We start from the raw sequence: 25425 nt of genomic DNA, 5'->3' as shown, positions 1-25425 counted from the left end.
ATGTTGTGTAGAAACATCTAGTATTTAATGAGTCTCTCTTTAGTATTACAATCACGTTCATGTCCTCGGCATAAGCAAAGTACTAAGCTTAGGAAAGTATCCTAGAAGTACTTGACATATTTTCTACAACTACAGTCTCTCTAACTATATTCTAAAAAGTACGTACTTATGAATGTTTTTTTGTTTATTCTCAAATTAACTTATTTCATTATATACGATTTATATTTGTAATGTGTCAATTAATAAGGGAACTTTTATGTTGCAACGCAATATCGTGTCTTTTAAAACAATTGCAAAAACATTAGCACTAGGCTTGTGGTTAAGGATACGGAGTACTTATCTACCGTCGCGGGTTCAAATCCCGACATTCAACTCGTAAACCACATCTTAAAATAAACTTTATCAAATTTACCTCAAAATGTAACATTTAAACAAAAACATTTTAAATACATACTAAAATTGTATTTAGCCAGTATACTTATGACATCATATCGTTACTCTAACATTTATAAATACTTATAAATAGTATGTTTAACGTAAAAGTACGAGTGTTTGTGAAAATATCCCTTGTTTACATTTCATTAAGCCAGACAAATATCGTCAGTAAATCAGTGACATCGTCACATTTATAAATAACTTCTCAGCGTTAAAAGACGTTTCAGTCTTGGTGGCAAACATTTTTCATTAAGACAACAATATTTAAATATTGTTTGTATAAGGAAAGGGAGCAAACGAGCGGCGGGAACACAGAAGTAGTCAACGACACCCATAGACAAACGCTACACGACAGGAACTACAGATGCGTTGCCGGCCATTGAGGAAATGGTAGGCACGCTAGGTAAGAAACTTAAAATAACTAACATGTTCAAATGTAATCTAACAGGATCTACACTATTAGTTACATCAATGTTAATTATTTTAATCTATACTATTATAATAAAGTGTAAACACACACTTCTTTGTTGCCTAAGATGTCAGTAATTACAGCATATTTTTGAATAATTCCTACTTTAATAAAAAGTCCTACACTTACGTCACGCTTTAGGTTATATGTTTTCACGCCATTAAACTTAGAGGGTAAATATTTTAGATAAAAACCCTAATGTGGGAAAGAGGCTATAAGTTGCTGCCAACATCAAGAAAGAAGGATAGTCAAGGTTTGCCATGTCAATTCATTTAAACATTTGCTATTGATAATTTGACACATGTAAACAATAAAATAATGTTTTCATAATTTTATGCGGATAAAGTCGCATGGGGACAGCTTGTATTTAATATAACATTATAACTATAAATAATAGCAACAAAACATTGTTATTAACAGAAAAGGAAAATAACTAAAACATCATCAGCAAAGTTTAAGCAGTAAAGATAAACTTATCAAGTACCTGGAGTTGTTGAAAGTTATAAGAAACTAACTTGAAGGCCCTACAAGTTATTAGGTATTGTGTATTAATGGTTTGTTTACGAGAAGGTCGAAAGTTACAGCAGTAAAGTAAGAGAATTTTCTTACCACTGAATTATATGTTGCAACTTTTACAATATATTGTGAGTTTAGTATACCCTACTTGTAATAGCAGAAAAGTATATTCCACAAAGTAACGTAAACTAATCCCGTAACTCTCTTTATTCTATCAAAAAATAAAATAAGAAATGCTTTGTAAGACATCTGTCCGTAAATAAATAATGAATAACTCATTCTATTTATGAAAATCAAGTTTAAAAAAAAAGAAAAAAGATACTTAAAAAACGTGCAGAAAAATGCATCAAATTAAAATACATTTGAGATTGATTTAAATGGTTTCCAATCGAGTATGTCGACCAAGCTTGATGTTAATTACAACACGGGCTTGTACTTCTGCGATACGCCCTGCATCCCCCCGCAGTTCCCCACAACCCCTCCACAGTACGTAGCTTTCACGTAGCCCGCCGCAAGCCCCAAAGCAATCCACGTCCTGACAGCAATCAAGGTGAAGTGCCGACCTCTTTTAATTTGGACGAATTGAAAATCGGTCATGATAACGAACGGTTTCAAGCATATCTATCAGAACAAATATCTGATATCTGTTTAAAAGAGCAAAATAAAAACAATGTCGGCTATAAATTACGTATGATTTCGATGTTTCTCCTTCTCTATAAATTACCAGCTGTTAAAAATGTAGGTTATGTTACTTACTGATAACGTAGCTTTTATCGGTGAAAGAATTTTTGAAATCGGCCCACAAGTTTTAAGTTATTTTAATACATATAAAAATACAAATATTTCCGCTTTATAACATTAACAAATAGTAGCTATTGCTCGTAACTTTGTCTGCGTAAAAATAAAAAAAATAATTAAAACAAACCCTATGTCATTGATAACGCAGCTTTTAAATGGTAAAAGAATTTTTAAAATTGGTTCAATAGTTCTTGAGTTATTTCAATACATACAAAAATACAAATATTTCCTCTTTACAATAATAGTATAGATAGAAAATTTATTTGTGTTTCAATTAATACTATATCAGAGTAACTTTATTCGAAAACTGTTTGAAAACTATTTAAAAGCTTCTTATTCATTTAAATTGAACAGTCAACGGTACGTAAGCTTCTTTCTAACGCCCGCATTTGAATCTCTTAAATTTACTCTCTTCGGTTTTCTTAGAGCGAGCGAGCAGCCGGAATTTAAACTAGTTCCCATTCTTGAATTCAATTACCTTTGCAACGAAACCGAATTCTAATAATTCACATCACGAGTAACGCTGTTAAAGTCTTCTATGGATTTAAGAACAGTTTTACAATACATTTATAACACTCGTATAAAATTAATATATTTGTATCAAAATCTATAATTTTGAATACGCGCGGACAAAATTGCAAAGCTTAAATAGCTTAGCAATTGTGTCGGCGCATAATCTTGAGGTAGACTCACGAGCAAAATCATTTTTATTTCGTCATTACTTTGCTATTTTTAAAGATTAAAATCATAAAAAGAATGTATGCATAAACATGAGTCAGTCTGAGAATTTATATCGTAAGAGCAGACAATATGATACGAATATAACGGCCGTATAAGAAAAATAATAAGTCAGAAATGACATGCAGCGCGCAACTCAATATGCACTCCGCTACGAGCTACGGGCACCGGGCACGATGTTTTCATATTAAATCTCCTTTTAACGGAATACAAACGTGGAATATGAATATAATGAACATTTTTAAAAGTATACGAAGAAAAATAATAAAATATGAACTGTGGGAAACTTTAATTTCGTGGAAAAGTGATTCGATACGTGCTTGAAAACATGTGTGTTAGATTAAATGACTGAAATCTGAGCATGGGTTTCCGTAGACCGTTATAATTACTTTAAGTATTGCTTAAGAAAAAAATGAAGGTTTATCGACAACGTGTAAACGGATTGTTCCGAAAAAAACGTCTATTTTAAAAATTCAATGTATTCATTCTTAACAATCCGTTTCGCAGCAAATGATGTGAAAATTTATGCTCCTGGTATCGATTCCATAACGTTCGCTTTGTACCCAACGCGCTGATACGCAGCCTACAGATTTGCTCTCACGGTATTTTTAAATAAAACAAACGCAAGGATAAACCTACATAAATTATCTTTATCCTTACGCGTACAGTTTTTTTTTTTTTTAATTCGAGTTTTTTTTTTGAATCGGTCTAGTTTTAAGTAAGTGTTCTATAAATGGTAGAAAATTAGTATCTTTATTTTTTTTATTGAAAATTTATTTTTAATAAGTGAATGCAAAAAATACATTTTAACGTCTCTTAAAAATAATGTTATTCTTTGTGATAACTATAGTAAAATGTGTGAACTTATACATTAAGAGACTAACTTAGTGGAAAAAGGGTTCTAAATCAAGCACAAAGGGGACTGATTGCTATACAACTTAGTTTATAAGACTATCACAAAATAGAACATATGAATATTATAATATTATCCAAAGTTGAATCGACATTGATTGATGAAGGCCTCGTATTAATTAAGTTACAGATAGTGTAGGAGCATGACTCGATTACTTTTCACCATAATAACACAAACCTTGCCACTATCCTTTCTATTATGTGAGTGCAGAATACGTAAACTTTCACAAGATATTACACGTTGATAAACATTCAGGATGTTATCCAAAATCATCATCCACTTGCCCTTATCCCTCACGGAGGGTCGGCACAGTATGTGCTACTCTTCCATACATCACTATCAGCCGTCATATCTGAATTCACTCCTTTCTTAAGCATATCCTCTTTCACACAATCCATCCATACTTTCTTCGGTCTTTCTCTTCCTTTGTAGTCATCCACATTTAGTCTTAACACTTTCTGGTTTATGTCCCCTTCATTTCGTTGCATAACATGTCCATACCACGCTAACCTTTCGCTTCTCAATTTCTCCACAACTGGCGCTACTTTCAAACTTTAGGATGTTACCCAAAATGTTTCTGAAAAATATTTAAAAAAATGAATATGCAATTAAATGTAATTGCAAGCCATTTAAGTGACCCACTGAATGTAACACAGGTAAATGAAAATGCCACAACTAATTAGCTACCCATCACCAAATAAACATTACGGTCTTTTAGTTTTATAGTTAATCCGAAATGTATATATTCTCAAACATATATTTCATTAATTTGTAAATCATTGCAACATTAACAACTCATTTGATGAGCAAAGAAAATCGAAAAAATCGCTAGAATTCTGACAATTCTCTAAAAAAGGTCGTTTAAAATATTTTACTGCTTTTTTATTAACAGATACATTATTGTAATAAAGGCTTTATTATCTATCTACTATTCTGTATTTTTACACGCCCAAATAACGTGAAAATGTCCCCAACATTATCACAGCGTTCACCTCGCACGAGGCATGTGACTAAATTGACGACAATTAGTCTTGAGAGCTTCCCTAATTAATTACGTTTGCCGTACTTTGCGCGAGCCTCTGCACGTTGTAGCATTTACCTTCACTTACTTGTGCCAATTAAATTCTTTGAACGTTAAAATTCTTTCATGCAGCTCTATATCTGTTGTACAAAAAGATTCTTAAATGTTATATTTCCTTTTAAATTACGTTCATAAATGAAAATATACTCTTTCTTTTCCTGCATTGTTATTACTGCTGTAATGTAGCTCTATTATTACATTACACAGTCTTGAGTACTTGATAACATCTTGGAAAAAATAATAATTTAAATTAGATTCATATGAAATGTGCGGTGTTCTAAAGTAAGGAACATTTCCTTACAATTCACCTTCTACGGTAAATCTCTGAAGTATATTAAAAACATTTTGGTAGAGTCATGAATGTAACATTGGCCTCATGAATTTTATTGAAGTGTTGGTTCGCACCGGGCGGCCGGCGGCGGCGGCGGCAGGCTATCGGAGGTAATCATGCCATTCCAATATTACAAATAACTTTGAAATATGTAGAATAATTTATTGAAATACGAGGGTTAAAAATGTCACAGTAAAATAATTAATGTTTTAATTGGTATCATAGTTATAAGTTTTTTTTTATAATATTAGGTGGCAAACGAGCAAGCGGCCACCTGAATCCACCGAAACGGAAAGCGACCGCTACCCATAAACATCCGCAATTGCAGATGCGTTGCCTACCCTTAATTGACGGAGGAGGAGACGCACAAAAAGAGGACATTTCCCCTTCCTATACGTCTCCTTCGCCATCAAATCCACTTTTCCAGGATAGGAATCCTCTTAAGAAAAGGGTGGAAAGGTAAAGGGACTAAAATTAAACCTCAGGCACCACACTCATCAGAGGAAACGCGGAATTGCTTCCACTTCACGCATATTTTCTGTGTGGTCGTGATATTACCGGGCGAGCCGGACCATTCGTGCTAAGATGTTAAAGTAGACACTACCACTGACAAACTTAAGTAGTTAATTAATATTTATTTGGTCATTCAAACTAAACATTTTATGCTAAAATCCAACAATCAAGTTGCATTTCTGATGTGACTTTTCTGTGGCTTCTTAATGTTTAATATTTGAAGGATCTAACATTCAAAATTCATACAACGCATTAAGATTTCTACAGTCAATTTGCTAGCGTTCCGTGTAATTGTTCTGAACATTATCATTAAATTCTATGGAAGGTGAGGTAGTGTGAGATCGAACAGACATAACATTAAAATTTTACGACCAAACCTCCTTTAATATATTGAAGATGTATTTAGTTAATTGCATATCTAGTTTACCTACGCCCTCTGATGGATTTAAAAGTTTGTAAATTCATATAAAACTGAAAAATCATGCGGGGTATCACTTTAATTTCGGATTTTTATTTGAAAAATTAAGTAAAAAACCCAATAGAAAATTTGTTTTCAAATTTAGGAATCGTGTCCATGTTATTTTTGATTTGGTACTCAATGTTCATTTTACATAGTACTTCTTAGTCTTTTGTGGACTTCTGATTACGTCAGATGTCGTGAAAAAGGGTCCAACAATGTCTTGTACCAAATTTAGTAGGAGAGCCATCGTAGAGATATATCGCCCTTTTTCTGTCCTTAATGTCTTTTTAAGTAGGGGCCCACTTAACTCGGCGGTGGACATTTATATTTTTCATTATACCAAATAGAATAAAAACGACAATTGAAATGATAACTGCCCCTATGACCCCTCAAATATAATAAACTATTTTTATCACTGATTTTCTAGCTGCCGTATTAATAGCAAATGTGTACAATATTTTTGACGGACTTCCCAAAAGAAGGAGGTTCTCAATTCGTCTGTATATTGTTTTAAGTTTGGTTATCTTTTATTGTTCACTAAACATATCCGCATCTGTTGAAAATTTTTCTATATTTTTTCAATGTAAATCTCTCACTTTCTCAAGGTTTTAAAAATAATGTATCTACTCGTATTTTAAAGGTTTGTAAAAACCTTTGTGTTTTTTGTGTTTTGTTGTATAACATTTTACCGTCTCTCTTACAAATCTTTTTAATTTTGATTCAAATACGACAACTTAGAAATATTATGAGAACAGTTTGCGGTAGACAGTCGGCTTCAACTTTGTGCTCCATCTCCTAAATTCACTGCAACTTGAAAGCCCTCAGGTCGACTTAAAATTACTTTTCAAGCTCGTTAGTATTTGTCTAGCTAAAGTGCTGGCGAAAATAACAACCAGCGTTCTGCAAGTCAAGAATTTAATCTAAGATTTAATAATGCGAGTAATAACTCGTATACTATCGGATAAAATATGAAATACCATAAAATTAGGAACCCCAAATAACTTTATTTGATACTAGCTGTTGCCTGTGACATTACCTGTGTGAAATCAAAAAATGATAATTAACATTGCCTCCCTATGTTCACAGATAAATTACCTTTCTGACGGTGAAGGAATTTTTGAAATTGGACCGGTAGTTGTTGAGTTATTCCAATACATACGAAAATACAAATCCTTTCTCTTTATAATATTAACTAGTACAGATTACTTAAAATGTTAACTATTTCTCTTGCATCAATTAAAAAGAGCGCTAAAAATACAAATGAAGTAAAAGAAGTAAAAGAAAGGGAGAAAAACATTCGGTTTCGCTATTGTTCACGTTGAGACGACAAATCTTGGGGCCGGAGTCACACGAAAATAGTTGTACCCGGTGACCTGTTACATTACTCGCTGCAGCATTGTCAAAGACAACCAAAAACATTTCTTAAGAAATATCAAAAATCTTTCTTCAATCAGTTCTTTAAAGTATGAAATGTAATTAACTTAATAAAAACTGCGAAATTCTAAAGAATCTGAGAAAATCCGTACATAAAAAGGTAAATCTCACGATAAAATTAAAGAAGATAATGCCTACTAAGTTGTACAAACCTAAAATAATAACAGGCGCTTGTCGTTACAATGTCTAAAGTTATTGAAGACAAGAAAGTTTGCGGCAAGTTTGTGGGGCAGACAGAGTTGTACACGAGTTTACCCCAACTACGTGATCTGCATCTATTGTATCGCTTCCAGCTATCCTAATCTATAATAACAGTATCTTATTTATTATATTAACATTTGTATTAATTCAGAACAATATTCACGTATATTTCAAGTCACTCATAATGTTTACTCAATAGGCATGTTACCTCATTTTTGGAATTGCTCTTATTAAGTAGATAATTCATATCTAAATATGAAAAAAATATCGTAGAGTTATACACGACTTATCATTTAAAAAACACTTAACTAAAAACAACTTCTCGAAAGCCCGCGAAAACGCCTCATGACGTGACGTCATTTATTTGCAAACAACGCGTCGCGGTCTGTCATAGTCATATTACTAAAACTGACTTGAATTTTGGGAGTTTTTAAAAAAAATGTTTTTGTTTAATTATTGTTATAAATAAAAAGAAAATATTACATTACTTACTATAGGTTGATTTGAAAAGACGCGAATCTATCGTGATGAATTCTCATAGCCGTAAAGGCAAGATAATTACGTTTTACTATGTTACATCTAAACTACTGTTCCTACTAAATATTACAATGGTATTAACAGTAAATAATACGACTTTAAACCATTTACAATTTAATTTTAACGTCTTTGTTACTCTGTTCTTTTGTAAATTTCAAAACAAACTACAAAAGGAATATTTACTTTGCACCTGGAAATAAATTTTTCGCGAGTAACAGCGCATTTTGTGCAATAAATAGCAGGTTTTATAAAAGAATTTGTGTAACTTACATTGCCTACATATTCGTAAAATTGAAAATGTGTTGTAACAATTCTTTTACTCTTAAATCAGTTTATTTAAGTCTGAGAATATTACTACGAACATAACTACTAATACTTTGAAAATCTTTAATTTAACTCCTATTTCCTGCACTAATAAGAGGAAGGTAGTTCCTAATAAACTTTGATTTCCACTCGAAGTCGGCGCTTATGGCTGAGTTAGCGAGCGGGAAGTTTTCAACTTACTCCGCAATACAGATCATAATGTGTTTTACAGGAGGAAAATTAAATGATATGTTTTATAGTGCAGTTTTTTTACATTTAAAGACAAGAATTAATATATCATAGCTTCAGTACAAACGCCTGCGTGCTTAAACCAAATGCCTACGATGCTTACTTACGCTATTAGCGCCACAAGCGTAATGTTTAGAACAATAGACCACCGAAGAAGCAATCGTACTTTAAAGCAAACCCGTTTCGAAGCACGACTTCTTAATCATCATCACCAGCTCACTATACGTCCCCACCTAGGGGCTCGGAGCCTACCCTGAGTCAGGGTGACTAGGCCTTTGTCAACCACGCTGGGCCAGTGCAGGTTGGTTGACTTCACACTTTGATTTTCTTACCGATATGTGCAGATGTTTCAGATTCAGGACGTTTTCCTTTACCGTGAGAAACTCGGGTAAACTATGTACATTTGAAATTCGAAATTCTTAAATCATGTTTGTACATAGCGGGTTTCGAACCCAAGACCTGTAGTTTACAAGCCATGTATTGAAACCTTTGAGCCATCGACGCTCACGACTGCTTAATAGTTAGTCGTAATTCTAGAACTTCCTGTAACGTAATTAGCTAAGTTTTAGGTGGCGCAGATGCTTCTCCATAATCCCATATAAAACTAACTTAATACATACTTTGTTGTGATACAATTGTTTCAAGTTACCATAACCTTTATTGTTAATGCCATAGTGCTTTTACAATCAAGAAAGTACCGCAAAAGGCAAAAAGTAATAGCATTTATTTACTATTGGTTTTTTGGCGATTGCTGTTAGCTCTTGGCAGTCACATATTCCACAGGGTGTTTTGGCAGCCTTCCCAATATTCGCAATAAAGTTGAATGTGACAAAAAATATTTGGTATTCTCTTAACAATATTTCATACTACGTTACTCAGATACAGAATTTGTAATATGTGAAGAAGCATGAACCTTTTCAAGAAAATCGGGAGATCAGATGAATGCTGGAATAAAGGTTAATAAGGGGAAAAGTACAGAAATAGTAAGAAACTTTATTTGTCTTTACGTTCTGAATTCGTTAGATAAGTCTTACCAGTCAGATTTTACCCCCATGGTTTAAACCAACCTGGTTATAGCAAAATTGCACCCTTAAACATTTTAAATAAAATTCTTTTGACAATTGACTGACAGTAAGGCTTAAAATGACTATTTTTTTACTATTAAAAAAACAATTTTGCCAACTCTATCCCTAACTAGGAGATAGAAATCCAACTACTCGTAACATTTAAGCCATACGCCAGTTGTTAGGTACCTTTTGTATAATGGGAACAGAAGGGGACTTATACTGCAGACTTGTAGAAATATGAAAGGGCTAATCACGCGCCATATGCACTTGAAAGAAATGTCACACGAAATAATGCCACTGGAAATGTTTTACAAAAAGCGCCTCATTTGCGCGTATTCATTATGAAGAGTAGTTGTGAGGAAGTGACTGTTTCTATCTCAAACGAATGAGAACATACAGCCTATATTATATGTCAAAAAATCTTTTATATACAATCGTTTTAAAACTGTTTAAATGTTTATGCATTGCCAGTCATTTGCAATTCGGATATGTTTTATAGGAAATTACAGAACACAATTGACTGCAGGGACGTTACCTCATTTAACGTGGCCATTCGCTTCGCTCAGCACGGCCGGTGTAATTGGAACATTTTGAAGCCTACATTATTTTTATTACTATTGATCAAATGAGTACAGAATTAATAAAATACAATTGCAATAAGAATAATATGTATAATTTTTATAGACAAGTTATTAGTATAGACAAGTACATTAGTATTAAGTTTCGAGAAGGTATCCTATTGTTTTATTACCAAATTATGAATTTCCAAAAATATAAGGTCATGAATTATTAATAATCTTTTTTTTTTAATTCTATATCGAAAATGATTATTACATCATTATGAAACTCTTAGTTTAATCAACTTTCGAGCAAAGCGTATAGAACGAGTAAATTTTGAGGAAACTTTACAAATAGAAATCCTTGAGAGAGGTAGACAATAATCTGTCGCGCTTTTGTTCCTGAGACGAAACATCGTTCAGTCGGATTTATTCTGCGGCTTTGCACACCGCCAGCGGCCGCATTTGCACTCTTTGTTAGTTTTATGTTGGTAAATATAAATATTATCATACCACAAATGAGGAGCGATTTTAACCCTTAAGTATTTGTAATAGATACGATGAAATCGCAATACTATTGTTTTAATTTTTATTTACAATAATAATGAAGAGTGTCGTATCCGAGCTAGCGACGGGAGCTTACGTCACTAGCATACAGTAGAAAAAAAATGGTAAGAAATTCTTTCCAAACCATTTACACACGGGAATATGATATTTTTTATGTAATTGCATTACCTGCAATAAATTACTCAGCAATAGTTTTTTAATCGTATATCTAAGAGTGGTACTTGAATGTAATTGCTTGTAACAGTTCGCGCGGACTGCTTCGGGATTGCGGCAGACTGGGCAACTGAATATTGGATGAAAAGCACTTACCTGTCCTGTGAATAACATCTTTCTTTAACGTACACACCATATAATGTACGAATAACTCAGATCACGACTCAAAAGTTTAAACTTATTGTAAAAATCTTATACTATAGATTCTTGCATGGTATTCATCATCACCAGCTATACGTCCCCATTGAGGGTCTCGGAGCCTACCCTGAGTTAAAGTGACAAGGCCTTAGTCATTGCATGCCATTGCTACACGTTAAAGAACAACAAAATACGACTATTTCATTTAACTCGATTGTCTTGTATTTGCATTTATCAGACCGAGATGAATACTCTCATATTTGTTATCAATATTTCATATAATAATAAGTATTTATATTCGAGTAAACTCATTTGATAACAACCAAATTGAATGCAGTAAATCAAAAGAAGTTTTCATTACACGCAGTCTATAATTGTGAAGAGATTCAATTTTTAGAAACAACAAGCTGAGGAAAAGAAACGTCAATGTATGCTACAAATAGAGATTGGGGTCAACCATTTTTGTGCAGCGATTCCGACCGCAGGATTTTTCGTTTCAACCTGAATAAAGGTACAGCTGTTTCATATACCTTTCTCGGGATTTTCCATTTCCAAATGAGCACATAGGGATGTCACACGGAGAGAAACTTCTAGTCGTACTTAACGAAATACTTTGTCTATTATTTTAATTGCGTTAATCTTATCGTTATCTATATCTATACTAATATAATAAAGCGTAAAAACACACTACTTTGTGGCGTAGGATGTCAGCAATCACAGTATATTTTCGAATAATTCTATCTTTAATAAAAAGACCTATACTTACGTCACACTTTAGGCTATGTATTTTCACTCTATCAAACTTTTGGGGTAAATATTTTGGATAAAACCCCTAATGTAGGAAAAAGACCATAAGTTGCTGCCAACATCAAGGAAGCAAGATTGCCATCGTAAGGTAATTGGTATTTTGACATTACTGTTAAAAGCAAGTACACAGTACTTAAAGTAGGTGCGATTTTTCAAAATATCAATAGTTACAGTGTTTTAAACTATTATTTGAAACGTAACGTAACATCTCGACGTAGAAGTATTTACTATTTTCCCAGTTTATTTACTAACTATTTTCCCTGAAAAACATTGATGTTCTTTACAATTTTCTGTGTTTTCCTTTTACAAACCTTATACGTTACTGATTGTATCTTTTTTAAAGGAAAATAATACAAATTAAGTCATGCAATAATACTAAAATTTTATTTAGACCAAAAACATCTGATGCCTGCAAAGTTACCGAAATTATACAAACGTTACACGGCAATCACAGTTTTAAACTTCTTAGGAACATTTCAGAACAATCGTTTGTTTTCTTTACGAGTTTATTGTCTGTATAAGAGAAACAATTTTCGTAACGTAGAAAGTTTGTCTCCGTTACATTTCAATTATCATAGAGAAATGAAAGTTATATTTAAGTAAGCAAATTATAGGAAAAAAGACATTTGTTGCAATTAAATATACACGTATTCGAATTCAATAGAAATGAGTAATTTAAATTTACGTTTTGTATGGTTTGAGGGTTAAAATTGATGATACTAACAAATCTCTTTCTAAGATAGGGCGAAAAACTTTGACTTAACAATCGCACAACTGTTCGATTGTCGAGTGTCTATTGTTTCGCAGCCAATTTAAATTTTTAGTTAGACAAATAAAAATGTCGGAAAGGAGCGTCGGTGGCTTAGTGAGGAGCATCGGTGCCCAGCGAGGAGCGTCGGTGGCTCACTTGACTTAACCTACAGGTCTATGGTTTAAATCCTGCCATGTACCAATGTGATTTTCATAAGTACATAATATACCCGACGTTATTATGGTAAAGGAAAACGTCGTGATGCAACCTGCACATATCGGCGAAGAAATTCAAAGATATGTGTGAAGTCAACCAACCCGCATTGGGCCAGCGTGGTTGACTATGGCCTAGTCACCCTTACTTAGGGTAAGCTCCGAATAGTGAGCTAGTGATGTAACTAAAAATAAAGTAGTGTGCGCACCTCCATATAAGCTCGTAGGAATCAAAGCGCGACTAAACAGTTGTGCAATGGTTTAGTCAAAGGTATGCCCGTGCTCTAATGAGTCTGTAAAATCAACCTTATTAAGGTAAAGCAGCTTAGATAGGTTTGTTATAATTTCTCATATCTATAAAATTCGAATATAAGTTCTAGGGTTTCGTTTCTACTTTATTTGCTGTCGTTACCAAACATTGCAATGTGATTTGCAATTGCATTGCAAATTTTGCAATACAAAATAAGGCTTTAAGATAACAATAACGAAAATGCGAAACTGGCATGTACAGTATTTTAAAAGAAAACATACATATGTATAAAGTAAAAGTGGTTTTACATATATGTACATGTGTAAATAAGGAGACCCGTTCTGGAGTCTCGGCAATTTAACAACGCAAACAGCAATAAGCAACCTTGTTTGTACTTGACCGAGGACTCTCCGATGCAAGAAATTTTAAACAGCTACTAACTTACCCTACCACTGTCTGAAGGACTTGTTATTGCGTAGATATTATTACAAAACGGTTTCGAACGGTTTAATTTCGCAGTAATACTAGTATATATAAGGTGAATTCTCGCATCATTAATATTTCTGATCCCTGGCAAAAAAAGCGTGTTGCTTTTTAAATAAATATTTTTTTATCCTCATCGTGTTATAGTTTCTGTATATTGTACATAGTCTGGGTTCATAAGAAAACTTGGGAAAGGAGATTAAAAAAGTCGTGTAAACTTTGCTTTAAAACATAAAACACAATTTTGCATAATACTTTTATTAAAAATTTGGTTCGCGTTATAAAACAAAAATTCACTCTAAACATGTGAGAAGTAGTTAATTAGACGTGTATTTGGTTATATATTATTGATATCACAATTTAAAATTTTAAACAAACTATAATCATACTTTAATATTATAAATGGAAATGTTAAAGTAAATGATTGGATGTTTTTTCTAACAAACTCCTGTTTGTAGCTTAAACGGCTAATCGGATCATGATAAAATTTGGCATAGGTGTAGTGGATAGTCTGAAAGAACACATAGGCTTCCTTTTTTTTTAATTCCACGCAGACGGGAATCGCAGCAAAAGCTAGTAAATATACAAGTTTAGTGATAACTAGCGCATATAACATGTGTTTCCTCATTAAAAGTTTGTCTATTGGCCATCGAGTGTAGCCAAAGTCGTGGGGGAAGCAGAAATTAGTTATGAACAGAACTTACGGCAGTGCAGTTGCTTTCCTCCGATACTCGGCTAATGACGCTCGGCTAAACTTTGCTTCTTAATAATGTCGAACATTGCCGTTAGTGGGGAAAAACAAGTTATAAGTTATTGAAGTTTAAATAGCAGACTTCATTTCTTTTTCAAATGCAACTACTAATGACTATTAGCGACTAATAGAAAGAAAACATAACTATAACATCTATGGTAGAGTTAGTAATAACGCTGTGTTGAAAAAAAAGATATCCAACTATTCCAGCAAGATATAAATTTATTATATTTGAAATTAAAAAACCATAATTGGACTTTTTCCTTCCTTCCGAAGTTCCTCTTTCTCTACATTTTTTCAATACACGTAAAATCTCTGATTCGCTCTCTTAATTATAATTTAAAGTATTAAAAGACGGTAACTTAAAATTTATTAGATATATTAGTTCATAGAATATTGGTCAAGAACTTTGGTGAACTAAGTTTCGATTAAGCCGAAACTTGGAAAACAGAACCGAAGTTTGCTATTTACGGAATAAATTTTATTATTAAACTCATGTATATCCTTTGAGAGGACTTATTAGGAAGGGTAAATTTCCTTTTCCTGTGCATATTTTTCGTCTATTAAAGGAAGACAACGCATCTGGAATTGCGAATGTCTATGGACAGCGCTTGCTTTACGACGAATACAGATAAAGATATAAAGTAAGATATTAATGAAAATAAGATTAATCACTACGTTAATAATGATATATGTTTATTCTAGTTTATAGTTGTTAAACTATTTAGAATTACCATTAACTTAATAAAGCAACAAACAAGGACTACAAGAACTGTACAAAAATGTGTTAACAATTACATGTTCAAACATAAATAATCTTCAAGTCCCCTTCTGTGAAGCACGTTGGTGTGGTCCTTAAAACTCGGAACACCTGCTTTTGACAAAGGATTTGAAAAATGTAAATACTCAAATATTTAACCGTTCTCTTCTGATTTAATTACCAATTTTTTTCATACTGTTTTAAGTGAAATCAATCATTAATAATAGTATTTGTATAGACAAATTTTTCGCTTTCTGTTTTTTGTTTTTATAGACAAATTTGTCGCCCACATTTCCGGCGTACTCAAAATCCACACTGACTTCTCTAAATGGACTATACATTTAAGTGTTTGTGTTTTCGCCATTTTGGAGCTGAAGGTTGCGATTGGTCGCGGTATACTGTTTTAGAACGAACAATAGTATAGGCTTAACTGTTACTAACATCAAAAGGCGCATTCAAGTAGGAATGAAGCAAATCTGTTATTTCCATACAAATGCCTATCCATTTATACAGATCGGTGGTATTGCTTAAACCAAGGTATACGGTTGCTGTACCAACTTTCTTTATTACAGTAAATGGCTATCAAAGCCATGGGACACACTTTAATTCCTGACAAACGAGGTGACAAGGAGGTATAAACTGTTATAATATTGCATTATCAATTTCCATTATTAAGAGCATAATATAATTTTAAGTCAAAGTATTGCGCTAGTAGGTAGATAACAATGATAACCCAGAGTTCGTTACTGACCAGAAAAATATTATCGATTGCGTTCTGGCTATACGTAATTCTAAAGAAAGTTGTAAACGAAATATGCTAATTTCTCCAATTTAACTGCACGTCACCCTTTACAAAATACAAACACCATTTTCAGAGTAGTTTCGTACAAGAAAGCTGTGTGCATAACTCCCAGATGTTACGAAATGTCCCGCCTTTATTGTTCAAAGTTAATAAAGGCCCAGCCCACAGACTTATTATTTATTCCGAACGAAAACGCGAAAAGAAGGAATTGCAATATTATCATTTCGTTTCCCTCTATAACTTAATTTGTTTATTAAAATTTAAATTTTATTTGTTTTATAAATTAGAAACCGATGTTAGGAGTTCTATATCAGCCAGACGACACCCATACCTATTTATTTAAATAGAATAATGTTTGCTATATTATACCATAAGATTATTATTCTGTTCAACAAACGATTTTACTTACAAGCGAATTCGTACTGTTGAAGGAGGTTTTATACGTTTTTTTGTACTTATTTTGTATTGCGTACCAATACGCTTCTAGGCCGCTCATTTTGTAAATCTGCCTTCGGCCGCGCTTGCCCCCTAACAATATTTGTGTATCGACATTGTTTGTTAATATTCAAATTTAAAAGGGTAACTTACGGTACTTTAAGAGCCATTTATTGTCTTGTTAAAGAAATTATTCAGACTTTTCTTAAAGAATTCAGAAGAATTAAAATAGACGCGTATTTTTCTATGCATCTACATATTATATGACTTCAAACTTTTGTGGTTATTATTAACAATGTTCGTCAAAAACCGCAAATGGCTTAGAGGGTGCGCACACCTGAAACTATACTATCGCACGACTGTTTAGTCTCGTTTTGATTTTTGGGCTTGTGCTTATATGGAGGTACGCACACTCTTTTTACTTGTCCAACTAAACGTTTGAATGGGCTGCGAAACAATCAACTAATCTATCGCACAATGGTTGTACGATAGTTTAGGTAGATAGTAAAGGTTTCCGCTCGCTCTTAATCTTAAGATATATTAGAATAAGAATTCAGTTGCGAACATTTTGTTTTAGGGCATTTCTTATTTTGAGAATATCTTGTTCTGATTTTTTATTTGAGTTTCTCTATCCGCGTTTTCGTTATTCTACGTCTAACTATGGGAACAATTATATATCTTTAAACTTGTATAGAGTTATGATTTATTATGAATAGACAGTGAACATCGAGTCCGGACACCATTCGGTTGCTATCGGAGCTATTAATAATGTCTGTACCGCGGCCCCGGCTTGTGGTCAACCAGCATAACACCGATAGTGACAGAGGTATTGTGTTAGAAATGTATGTCCTATTTGTCATGCTCAATAAGTCCGCTGTTGATGTTACACTAGTATATGGAAATAATCGGTGTCTTTTTCACCAAAATGTAGTTACCAATTGTTTGGATTTCTATTTTATAATTCATTGATTTACAGTTTTATGGAAAGCGTAATTCAAAGGTGAAATAAAAAAGAATTAGAGACATAAACATATGTAATATTAATGGGGCTTAGTTTGTGTATCTTGTTTTTTCACTAATAAATAGTTATTAAAACTAAATAACTAGACTAGAATATTACAGATCTTAAGACGTATTATTGTACAAATGTTTAATTTGCAGGTAATGTTTCCAACAGCCGTCAAAAGGATGGTGTCACATAAAATGTAAATCAAAGCGGAAGGAATAAAACTCGATGTTGTGTGGCGGCGCTAGGATCGCAGACGTAAATTCCCACATCATTTGCTCTGGAGCGCCATAATTCCCCGAATGACCTTTATATTGTGACGTTCGATGGTTTTTCAATACATTACGTGGGTATTGTATCTGTTGGAATTCTAAAAAAATTCTATTGTGATCTTTTTTATAGTAGAGACGTCGGAAAATAAATATATTAAAATATTAGCAGCAAATAGTGACCCTGTTGTGTATACAATCTATTTTTTTTTGCTCTTATTAATAATTTTAAAATATATATGTAAATATATGTAAATATATATATGTAAATAGCTTACAGGTCGGTTATTTTTTAATTTCTTGAATCAACTATCAAAGAAAGATTAGTACTTCTGATCTCTTTTATATCATAAATATGAACATCCGTTATACCTTGAGTAACATTTCTTATCAACGCTGAAAACTCTAAACTTTCTTGAAGTAAAATGAAAACAACATTCATTACGTGAACGCAGCACGGTCTTTGAATTTATTTTTACATTTTAATTTAAGCAACAAATATGTAGAAGAATGATCAAGCAGTTTACGCGCAACCCATCTCTTTAATCCAATCCTGAATTTCTGGATCACACAGATTACTATATACACCAGGAGTGTCGGGTCTCGCGCATCCATTACCAAATGACACCACACCCACTTGCTGATTGGTACCAGTAAGCACTAATGGACCACCAGAATCACCCTGCAAATAAAGAGAAAAAATTCAAATTCATAGTTTGATCAGTACTATGAGCATTTGAATCCATTACATGACGAATTACGCTTTCATTTGTTTTTTTCTTCTTGTTAATAGATGTTTTTAAATGTTCCAATTTAGCTTTGTTTAATAGTTAGTAGTTTTAACGTGCAATTTCTTACCTTACACGAATCTCCACCTCCCACTTGGTCACTGGCACACATCATCCTAGGAGTTAAGTACGAGTAGGTTTTTTTGCAATCATCATATGACACCGCAGCAATATTCACCGCCATCAAAGTCTCGCTGCCATGTCCATTTTCCTGAAGAGAAAAAAACTCAAAAATATTCCAGCACATTTTGAGTTTACACTATTTTGTTTCTTGGACCTCCGAGTTAAAAGCATAATTCGTATTTCGTATTCGTATAATACTTACACTAGTACGACCCCAGCCAGCGACAGTAAGGTTTGTACCCTCAGGCACGGTGCACTTCAGAAACGGCAATGTGACTCTTTTACTACGTTTGGTTGTTATGATAGGAGTCTTTAATTTGATCACAGCTATATCGTAATCGCCACTAACATCGTTGTATTTAGGATGCATTATCATTGTCTGAGGGTCAAAAGTATATCCACCACTCAAAGCGTACGTGCTCCCCACTCTTATGGATACTGACTCTTGCCTGAAATATAACTATTTTAGTTAAATTTCTCGTACAAATTAACTCGGTGTTAGCCAATTATGATTTCCGTAATGACAACTAGGTTATTTATTATTATATTATTTATCTTGTATTCCCTTGTGAACACCTTTCAATAGATTCATTAGACCAATTTCGAAGTAAGAGGTGTTATTCTATTTGTAAATGGGCGTTGATACATATAGCCTCTTCTCCCTAAATATCATCATAATTTTACGTTTTTGAATACTAGTTTTCGCCCGCGATTCTGTCCGCATGGAATTAAAAAAAAGCAGCTAGCCTCTGCCTCGGTTGTAGTGTACCGTATCCAAGCACAAACCATAAGCTTATTTGGAATGGTAACAAAAAATAATTATAATTTGTAATTGTTAAAACACTTGTAACTTACCTGTTACTTTATTTTGTCTATACAAGGATTTAGTCTGATAAAAAAGCCCGCTACACATGCTTAGTTTTATATGACAGTTTTCCTGAATAGTTCAGTTGTCAGGTCTACACACGTCATCTGAACGATCCGACTGTTTAGATAAAACTGGGCATGTGTTGCGGGCTTTATTAATTGTAACTATTAATTTTCATACCCAGAGATGCAATGGGCCGCAGTAAGAACGCATCGTGAGGTAACGATAGATCCTCCGCATTGGTGGTAACCGCTCACAGATGCATTCTTTAGCCTTAGGTACACTACGTAAGGATATTCTTCTATGGTCACGCTGTATCCGTTGACTATCTTATCTTCTTTGTCGGCATTTTCATTCGGTTGACTGTAACAGACGTCTGGAATAGAAATATTAAATTAAAATTAGTTACATGTTCACCGTAATACATTTGAATAGAATTTATTGAAAATTATTAAACAAAATGTTTTTGGGCTATACGTGAAAAACATTAGATTTACTATCGTTACCAGTTACTGATACTGTTACCTCGCTCACACTGAATGTGGAAACAAAATAATTTAATATGACAATATATTATGCACTTTAAACTGTTTTGTCAAAAATCCGCGCCAAATCACACTATAAAGATGTTTACGTTTGTTTATGTAAAAATGTTTTTGAAATATTATCTAAGTTTGAACTAGTTTTTACTCGCGATTGCGTCCGAGCGGAATAAAAAAGAATGTAATATATAGTCAATGCTACACACTCATGGTATAATGTAGCTTTCGAAAGATGAAACAATATTTAAATCTGTTTCTGTTATTACAATACATACTAAATTACAATTATAGGTAGATTATTATATTAAAGTTTAACTCACCTGAGACAGTTAAACAAAAGAAAAAGACAAAAATAAAATTAACTCTATCCATTTCTGTCTTCGTTGTTGCAGTCTACTGCACTTGGTGTGTATTTTTCTCTTTATATTATAACGTAACTTATCTATAATAATTAAGATAACAATGTATATATTGTCAAAAGTCAAAAGAAGGAAAAAAGTTTTACACATTGGTTTTACCTTAAATATTCTGATTGTACAACAAACTAGCTGTTGCATGTGACATCGACTGCGTGGATCTTCAAATCGTGAACATATCTTAATACAAACATTCACCTCCTTTTTATGACTTTATAGGATGAATTTAATTAAAAAACCTTCATAGCGCTTGCCTAAAAGTATTCGAGGAAAGTCAAGTGATTTATTAGTGATTACAGACACTATTTTATTATATGTATGTATAGATAGATATGTAATATACTAGGTTCCTCTCGCGACTACGTCGGCGCAGTATTAAAAAAAATGCAAGTAGCCTATGTGTTCTTCCAGACTATCCTCTACATCTATGCCATTATCGAAATCCGTTCAGCCGTTCAGCAGCTACAAACTCTAACAAACCTCCATCCATCTAAACTTTCGCATTTATAATATTAGTATGATTTTAATTCATTGTCTCTTATATCTACAATACATACATATATCGGGATGATGAAGAGTGAAAAAGGACAGATATGTACTTCTGATGTATATCAGGTCAGTATCTCAGTTATTAGAAGTAAAATCATACTGTAGATTTAAAAAATGGTTATGCATGTTAAAATCCATCATACCTTATTTCATCTTTCTTATAAATCGCTGGGAATGGGAATAGGAATAACTGTACTCACTTGAAGTAAAATATTTATTGATAAACATTGTCTCATGTACAATATAAATTAAGAACATTTAATTACCACAATTCCAAGTAATCATAAGATAAAAAATTGTCAACTCTGTACTTCTTTTGCTGTTTTAATAGTTTTAAAAAATGTGCTCAAGTGTTAGTCATAGATTTTATTACGTAAATGCAGCTTTGTCATTTTATTTCTTTACGTTCCTATTAACACAACAAATAAGTACAAGAATGAACAAGCAGTTTACGCGCAACCCATCTCTTTGATCCAATCCAGAATTTCTGGATCACACAGATTACTATATACACCTGGAGTGTTGGGACTCGCGCATCCTCTGCCAAATGACACCACACCCATTTGGTGATCGGTACCAGTTAGCACTATTGGACCACCAGAATCACCCTGCAAATAAAGAGAAAAAATTTAATATTAAATAACCAGGCCTCGCTACTTCTGCTTAGGTGGCAAAATTAAGTTAAAAGCTTACTATGTGTATAAAATACTATTTAAAACTCGGATTTTTATATTCCACTTTAACTTATAGTTCTGTCAATATTTGATCTATAGTTAATCTTAAGATTTAAGAATTTTGTCTTAATAGAAACGGTGGACGGAGTTTTGCTCGTGTTCTTAGCTAATATGTCTTGATATTCAATATTTACTAGTTTATCGGAAAATATTTCATACCTGACACGAATCTTTGCCTCCCTCTGGCTCACCGGCACATAACATCCTAGGACTTAAGTACGGATAGGTTTTTTGGCATTCATCTTGAGACACCGCGGTAACACTCACCGCCATCAAAATGTCGCTGTTCTTTCCTTCATCCTAAAGGAAACGTATTATATTAAAATATCATCACAAAAAATAGGCTAATGAGATTCTAAACACAAATAGTTTCGTAACATGTCCTTGCACTAAGATAATTTAGGTTTCTGAAGACACATTTTTAAGATTCTGCTCTTTCACTCTTCAAACAATTAAGAAGAAAGAAGTGTTAGAAAATGCAGACAAATTTAGAACTTACTCATTTTTAAAATCGGTTAAAAAGCTAGATTTTCTTATATTAAATATTGTTATTATTATGACACTCACATTACGACCCCAGCCAGCAACAGTAAGGTTGGTGCCCGCAGGCACTGTGCACTTCTCGGTCGGCAAGGTGACTAACTTGCTTGCCTTGGTTATAAGGATAGGTGTATTCAATTTGATCACAGCTACATCGTAATCCATATTACGGTATTTAGGATGTATTGAAAATTCACTGGACTTGTAAGTAATTCCACCATGCGAAGCGTACGTACTACCGACTCTTATGGACGCCGACTCCACTCTACAATAAAACAATATTACTTAAATTTGTTGCACAATTAATAAAAAAATAGTTATTTCAAAGCGTCAAGATGTATGAAAGGGCTTCGGCGCAAACATCCGATGACGTCTTTTCCAATTTTTCAGGGGTATAGTGAGTAGGCCTATTTTTTTAATTAATTACAATATCATACTCTGAGACGCAATGAGCCGCCGTGAGAATGCATTTCCGAGTAGCAATAGATCCACCGCATTGGTGGTAATCCTGTGTAGTCTTATCCTTCAGAACTAGATACACTATGTAAGGATACTCTTCTATGGTGACGTTTCTTCCGCCCATTATCTTATTCTCTTTGTCGGGAATCTCCTTAGCATTACTGTAATAAACATCTGAAAAAGCATTTTAAATATAAACATAGTATAAAAAATATATCAAAGGCATCGAAAATATTTTTGTTCATGGAGAAACATCCTTTGAGAATATTTCTAACTTTCCCTCGCGACTCCGTCCGCGCGGAAAAAAAAATAATTTAAAGCCTATGTGTTCTTCCAGGTCATGTTATCAATGCAAAATTTCATCGATGTCCGTTCAGCCGTGTAGGCTGTAAACTCTAAGAAACATCCAACCAACTATCTAAACTTTTGTATCTAAAATACTAGTAATCATCATCACCAGCTCACTATACGTCCCCACCGAGGGGCTCGGAGCCTACCCTAATATGGGGTGACTAGGCCATAGTCAACCACGCTGGCCAAGTGCGGGTTGGTTGACTTCACACATATCTTTGAATTTCTTCGCCGATATCTGCAGGTTGCATCACGATGTTTTCCTTCACCGTAAGAACGTCGGGTAAATTATGTACATATGAAAATTCGAAAAATCGAAAATCACATTGGTACATGGCGGGATTCGAACCCAAGACCTGTAGATTACAAGTCAAGTGTTCAAACCACTGAGCCACCGACGCTCTGATAAAATACTAGTAAGATTTTGGAAAATTATCATCATTTCAGCGTAGTGAATTGAATTGAAATTGAATTTTGAAATGAAAAATAACACTTTGTACGTGACAATAACCCCATAACAATTTCCCATTCATTTCAAACTGTCGTTAAGAGACGAAATTGCTTTTAATTGGGTTATTAAAAAGTTGTATAAGCCACGTACTGCACGACGTGTTTCAAGACAAGTGATATTGCTGCAAAAGGTTATTTTAGCGTTAATTTTACGCTTAGTAAGTGAAGGAAATCTATCCGAATCATGTAGAAATGCTATCAGAAGAATGGTAATATATCTAGAAAGCATCATCTGATGCCGATACATCAATTTGACCATGACCTAAGGTGATCAAAAAATTTCCATCAAACGATTATGTTAACAGTTGGAAATGAGTATCAAAGGATTACAGAAACGATACCATTCAACAGAAACTCAAATACCCTTTGAAAATCTGCAGTAAATAAGATCAGCACAGGTTGAAATAAAACGTAAGTGGTAGAGGACGACAAACCCTAAATTAAGGACACCCTTATTAAAAAAATTTCAGCATAAATATGTATCACCACGCAATTTTCTATAATAACTATCAAGATTTCATTTAGCGACCTTTTGCATAGTAACGTTTCAATAGACATGACGTAGTCAACAAGAAACCGAGCGCTAGCGTCACAGTATAAAAGGGTTGAGGTGTTAAGCTGATGTATATTTTTGAAATACTAAGTAAGGTAAGGACCATAATTTCTAGTCCGATTATAAACCGTCTATATACCTCCTGAATAAATTCACAAAACATTTTAATGTTTAACTCACCTGATACAGCTAAACAAAAGAAAACGACAAAAATAAAATTAACTTTATCCATTTCTGCCTTCGTTGTAGAACTCTACTACACCTATTGTGTATGTTTCTCCTTATATTATAACGTAACTTATCTGTAATAATTGCGATAACGATGCAAGTGTTGTCAAAGGTTAATATATTGGAAATGTTTTAGTAATTTTGCATTTGGGGTTTACCTAGAATATTCTGATTGTATAGCAAACTAGCTGTTGCACGTGACTTCATTCGCGAGGAGTATTAAGTTTTAAAACTTTCTTTCACCTTGTATTACAAACTTTACAGGATCAATATAACTTTACAGGATAAAAAAAAAACATGAAATGGGCATTTCAGCATATAGTTAATTATGTGTTCTGGAAATCGCTTAAGTTAGTTTTTAATTACAATTGGATTGAAGGAATAACAGCTCTCGATACAAACTTCTCTTCAATTTAGATCTTTACAGGAGGAATTTAATAAAAAAATTTAAGATGCTTGACTACTTAGAAATAGTAACCTCTAGGCAAATTTCCATGAAATTCCCATCTATATCGGCCTAGCCATTTCGAAGATTTTCCGGAATAAACGCGGATTGTGGACAGACACACAATCAAAAAAAAATTAATGCGAATTTCGTTATCAGCAACGCAAATACATCTTCGAGAATCTGTTTTTTTTTTCTATATTAAGTACATAGATATTTAAATTTTATTAACTTTATATAGATGTTTCAATTATGTAATGCAAGAAATCATAG

General features: G+C 33.3%; 1 protein-coding gene across 1 annotated transcript; it reads right to left on the bottom strand.

Moving 5' to 3' along the window:
- Nucleotides 1-18487: 18487 nt before the first annotated feature.
- LOC106100540 (transmembrane protease serine 9-like) lies at nt 18488-24767 on the bottom strand. The gene is made up of 9 exons (XM_013279413.1): nt 24660-24767; nt 23044-23239; nt 22634-22871; nt 22226-22366; nt 21784-21940; nt 20006-20201; nt 19160-19406; nt 18905-19045; nt 18488-18728 (listed from the first exon to the last, which is right to left on the bottom strand). Exons 1-9 carry the CDS (start codon nt 24709-24711, stop codon nt 18570-18572), a joined length of 1527 nt encoding a protein of 508 aa, XP_013134867.1. The 5' UTR covers nt 24712-24767; the 3' UTR covers nt 18488-18569.
- Between the last annotated feature and the right edge of the window lie 658 nt (nt 24768-25425).

Source organism: Papilio polytes, unplaced genomic scaffold (assembly GCF_000836215.1).
Source record: "Papilio polytes unplaced genomic scaffold, Ppol_1.0 DF824303.1, whole genome shotgun sequence".
Lineage (NCBI taxonomy): Eukaryota > Metazoa > Arthropoda > Insecta > Lepidoptera > Papilionidae > Papilio > Papilio polytes.
Note: the sequence above shows the minus strand (reverse complement) of the source record. Positions and strands in the feature narration are given on the sequence as shown.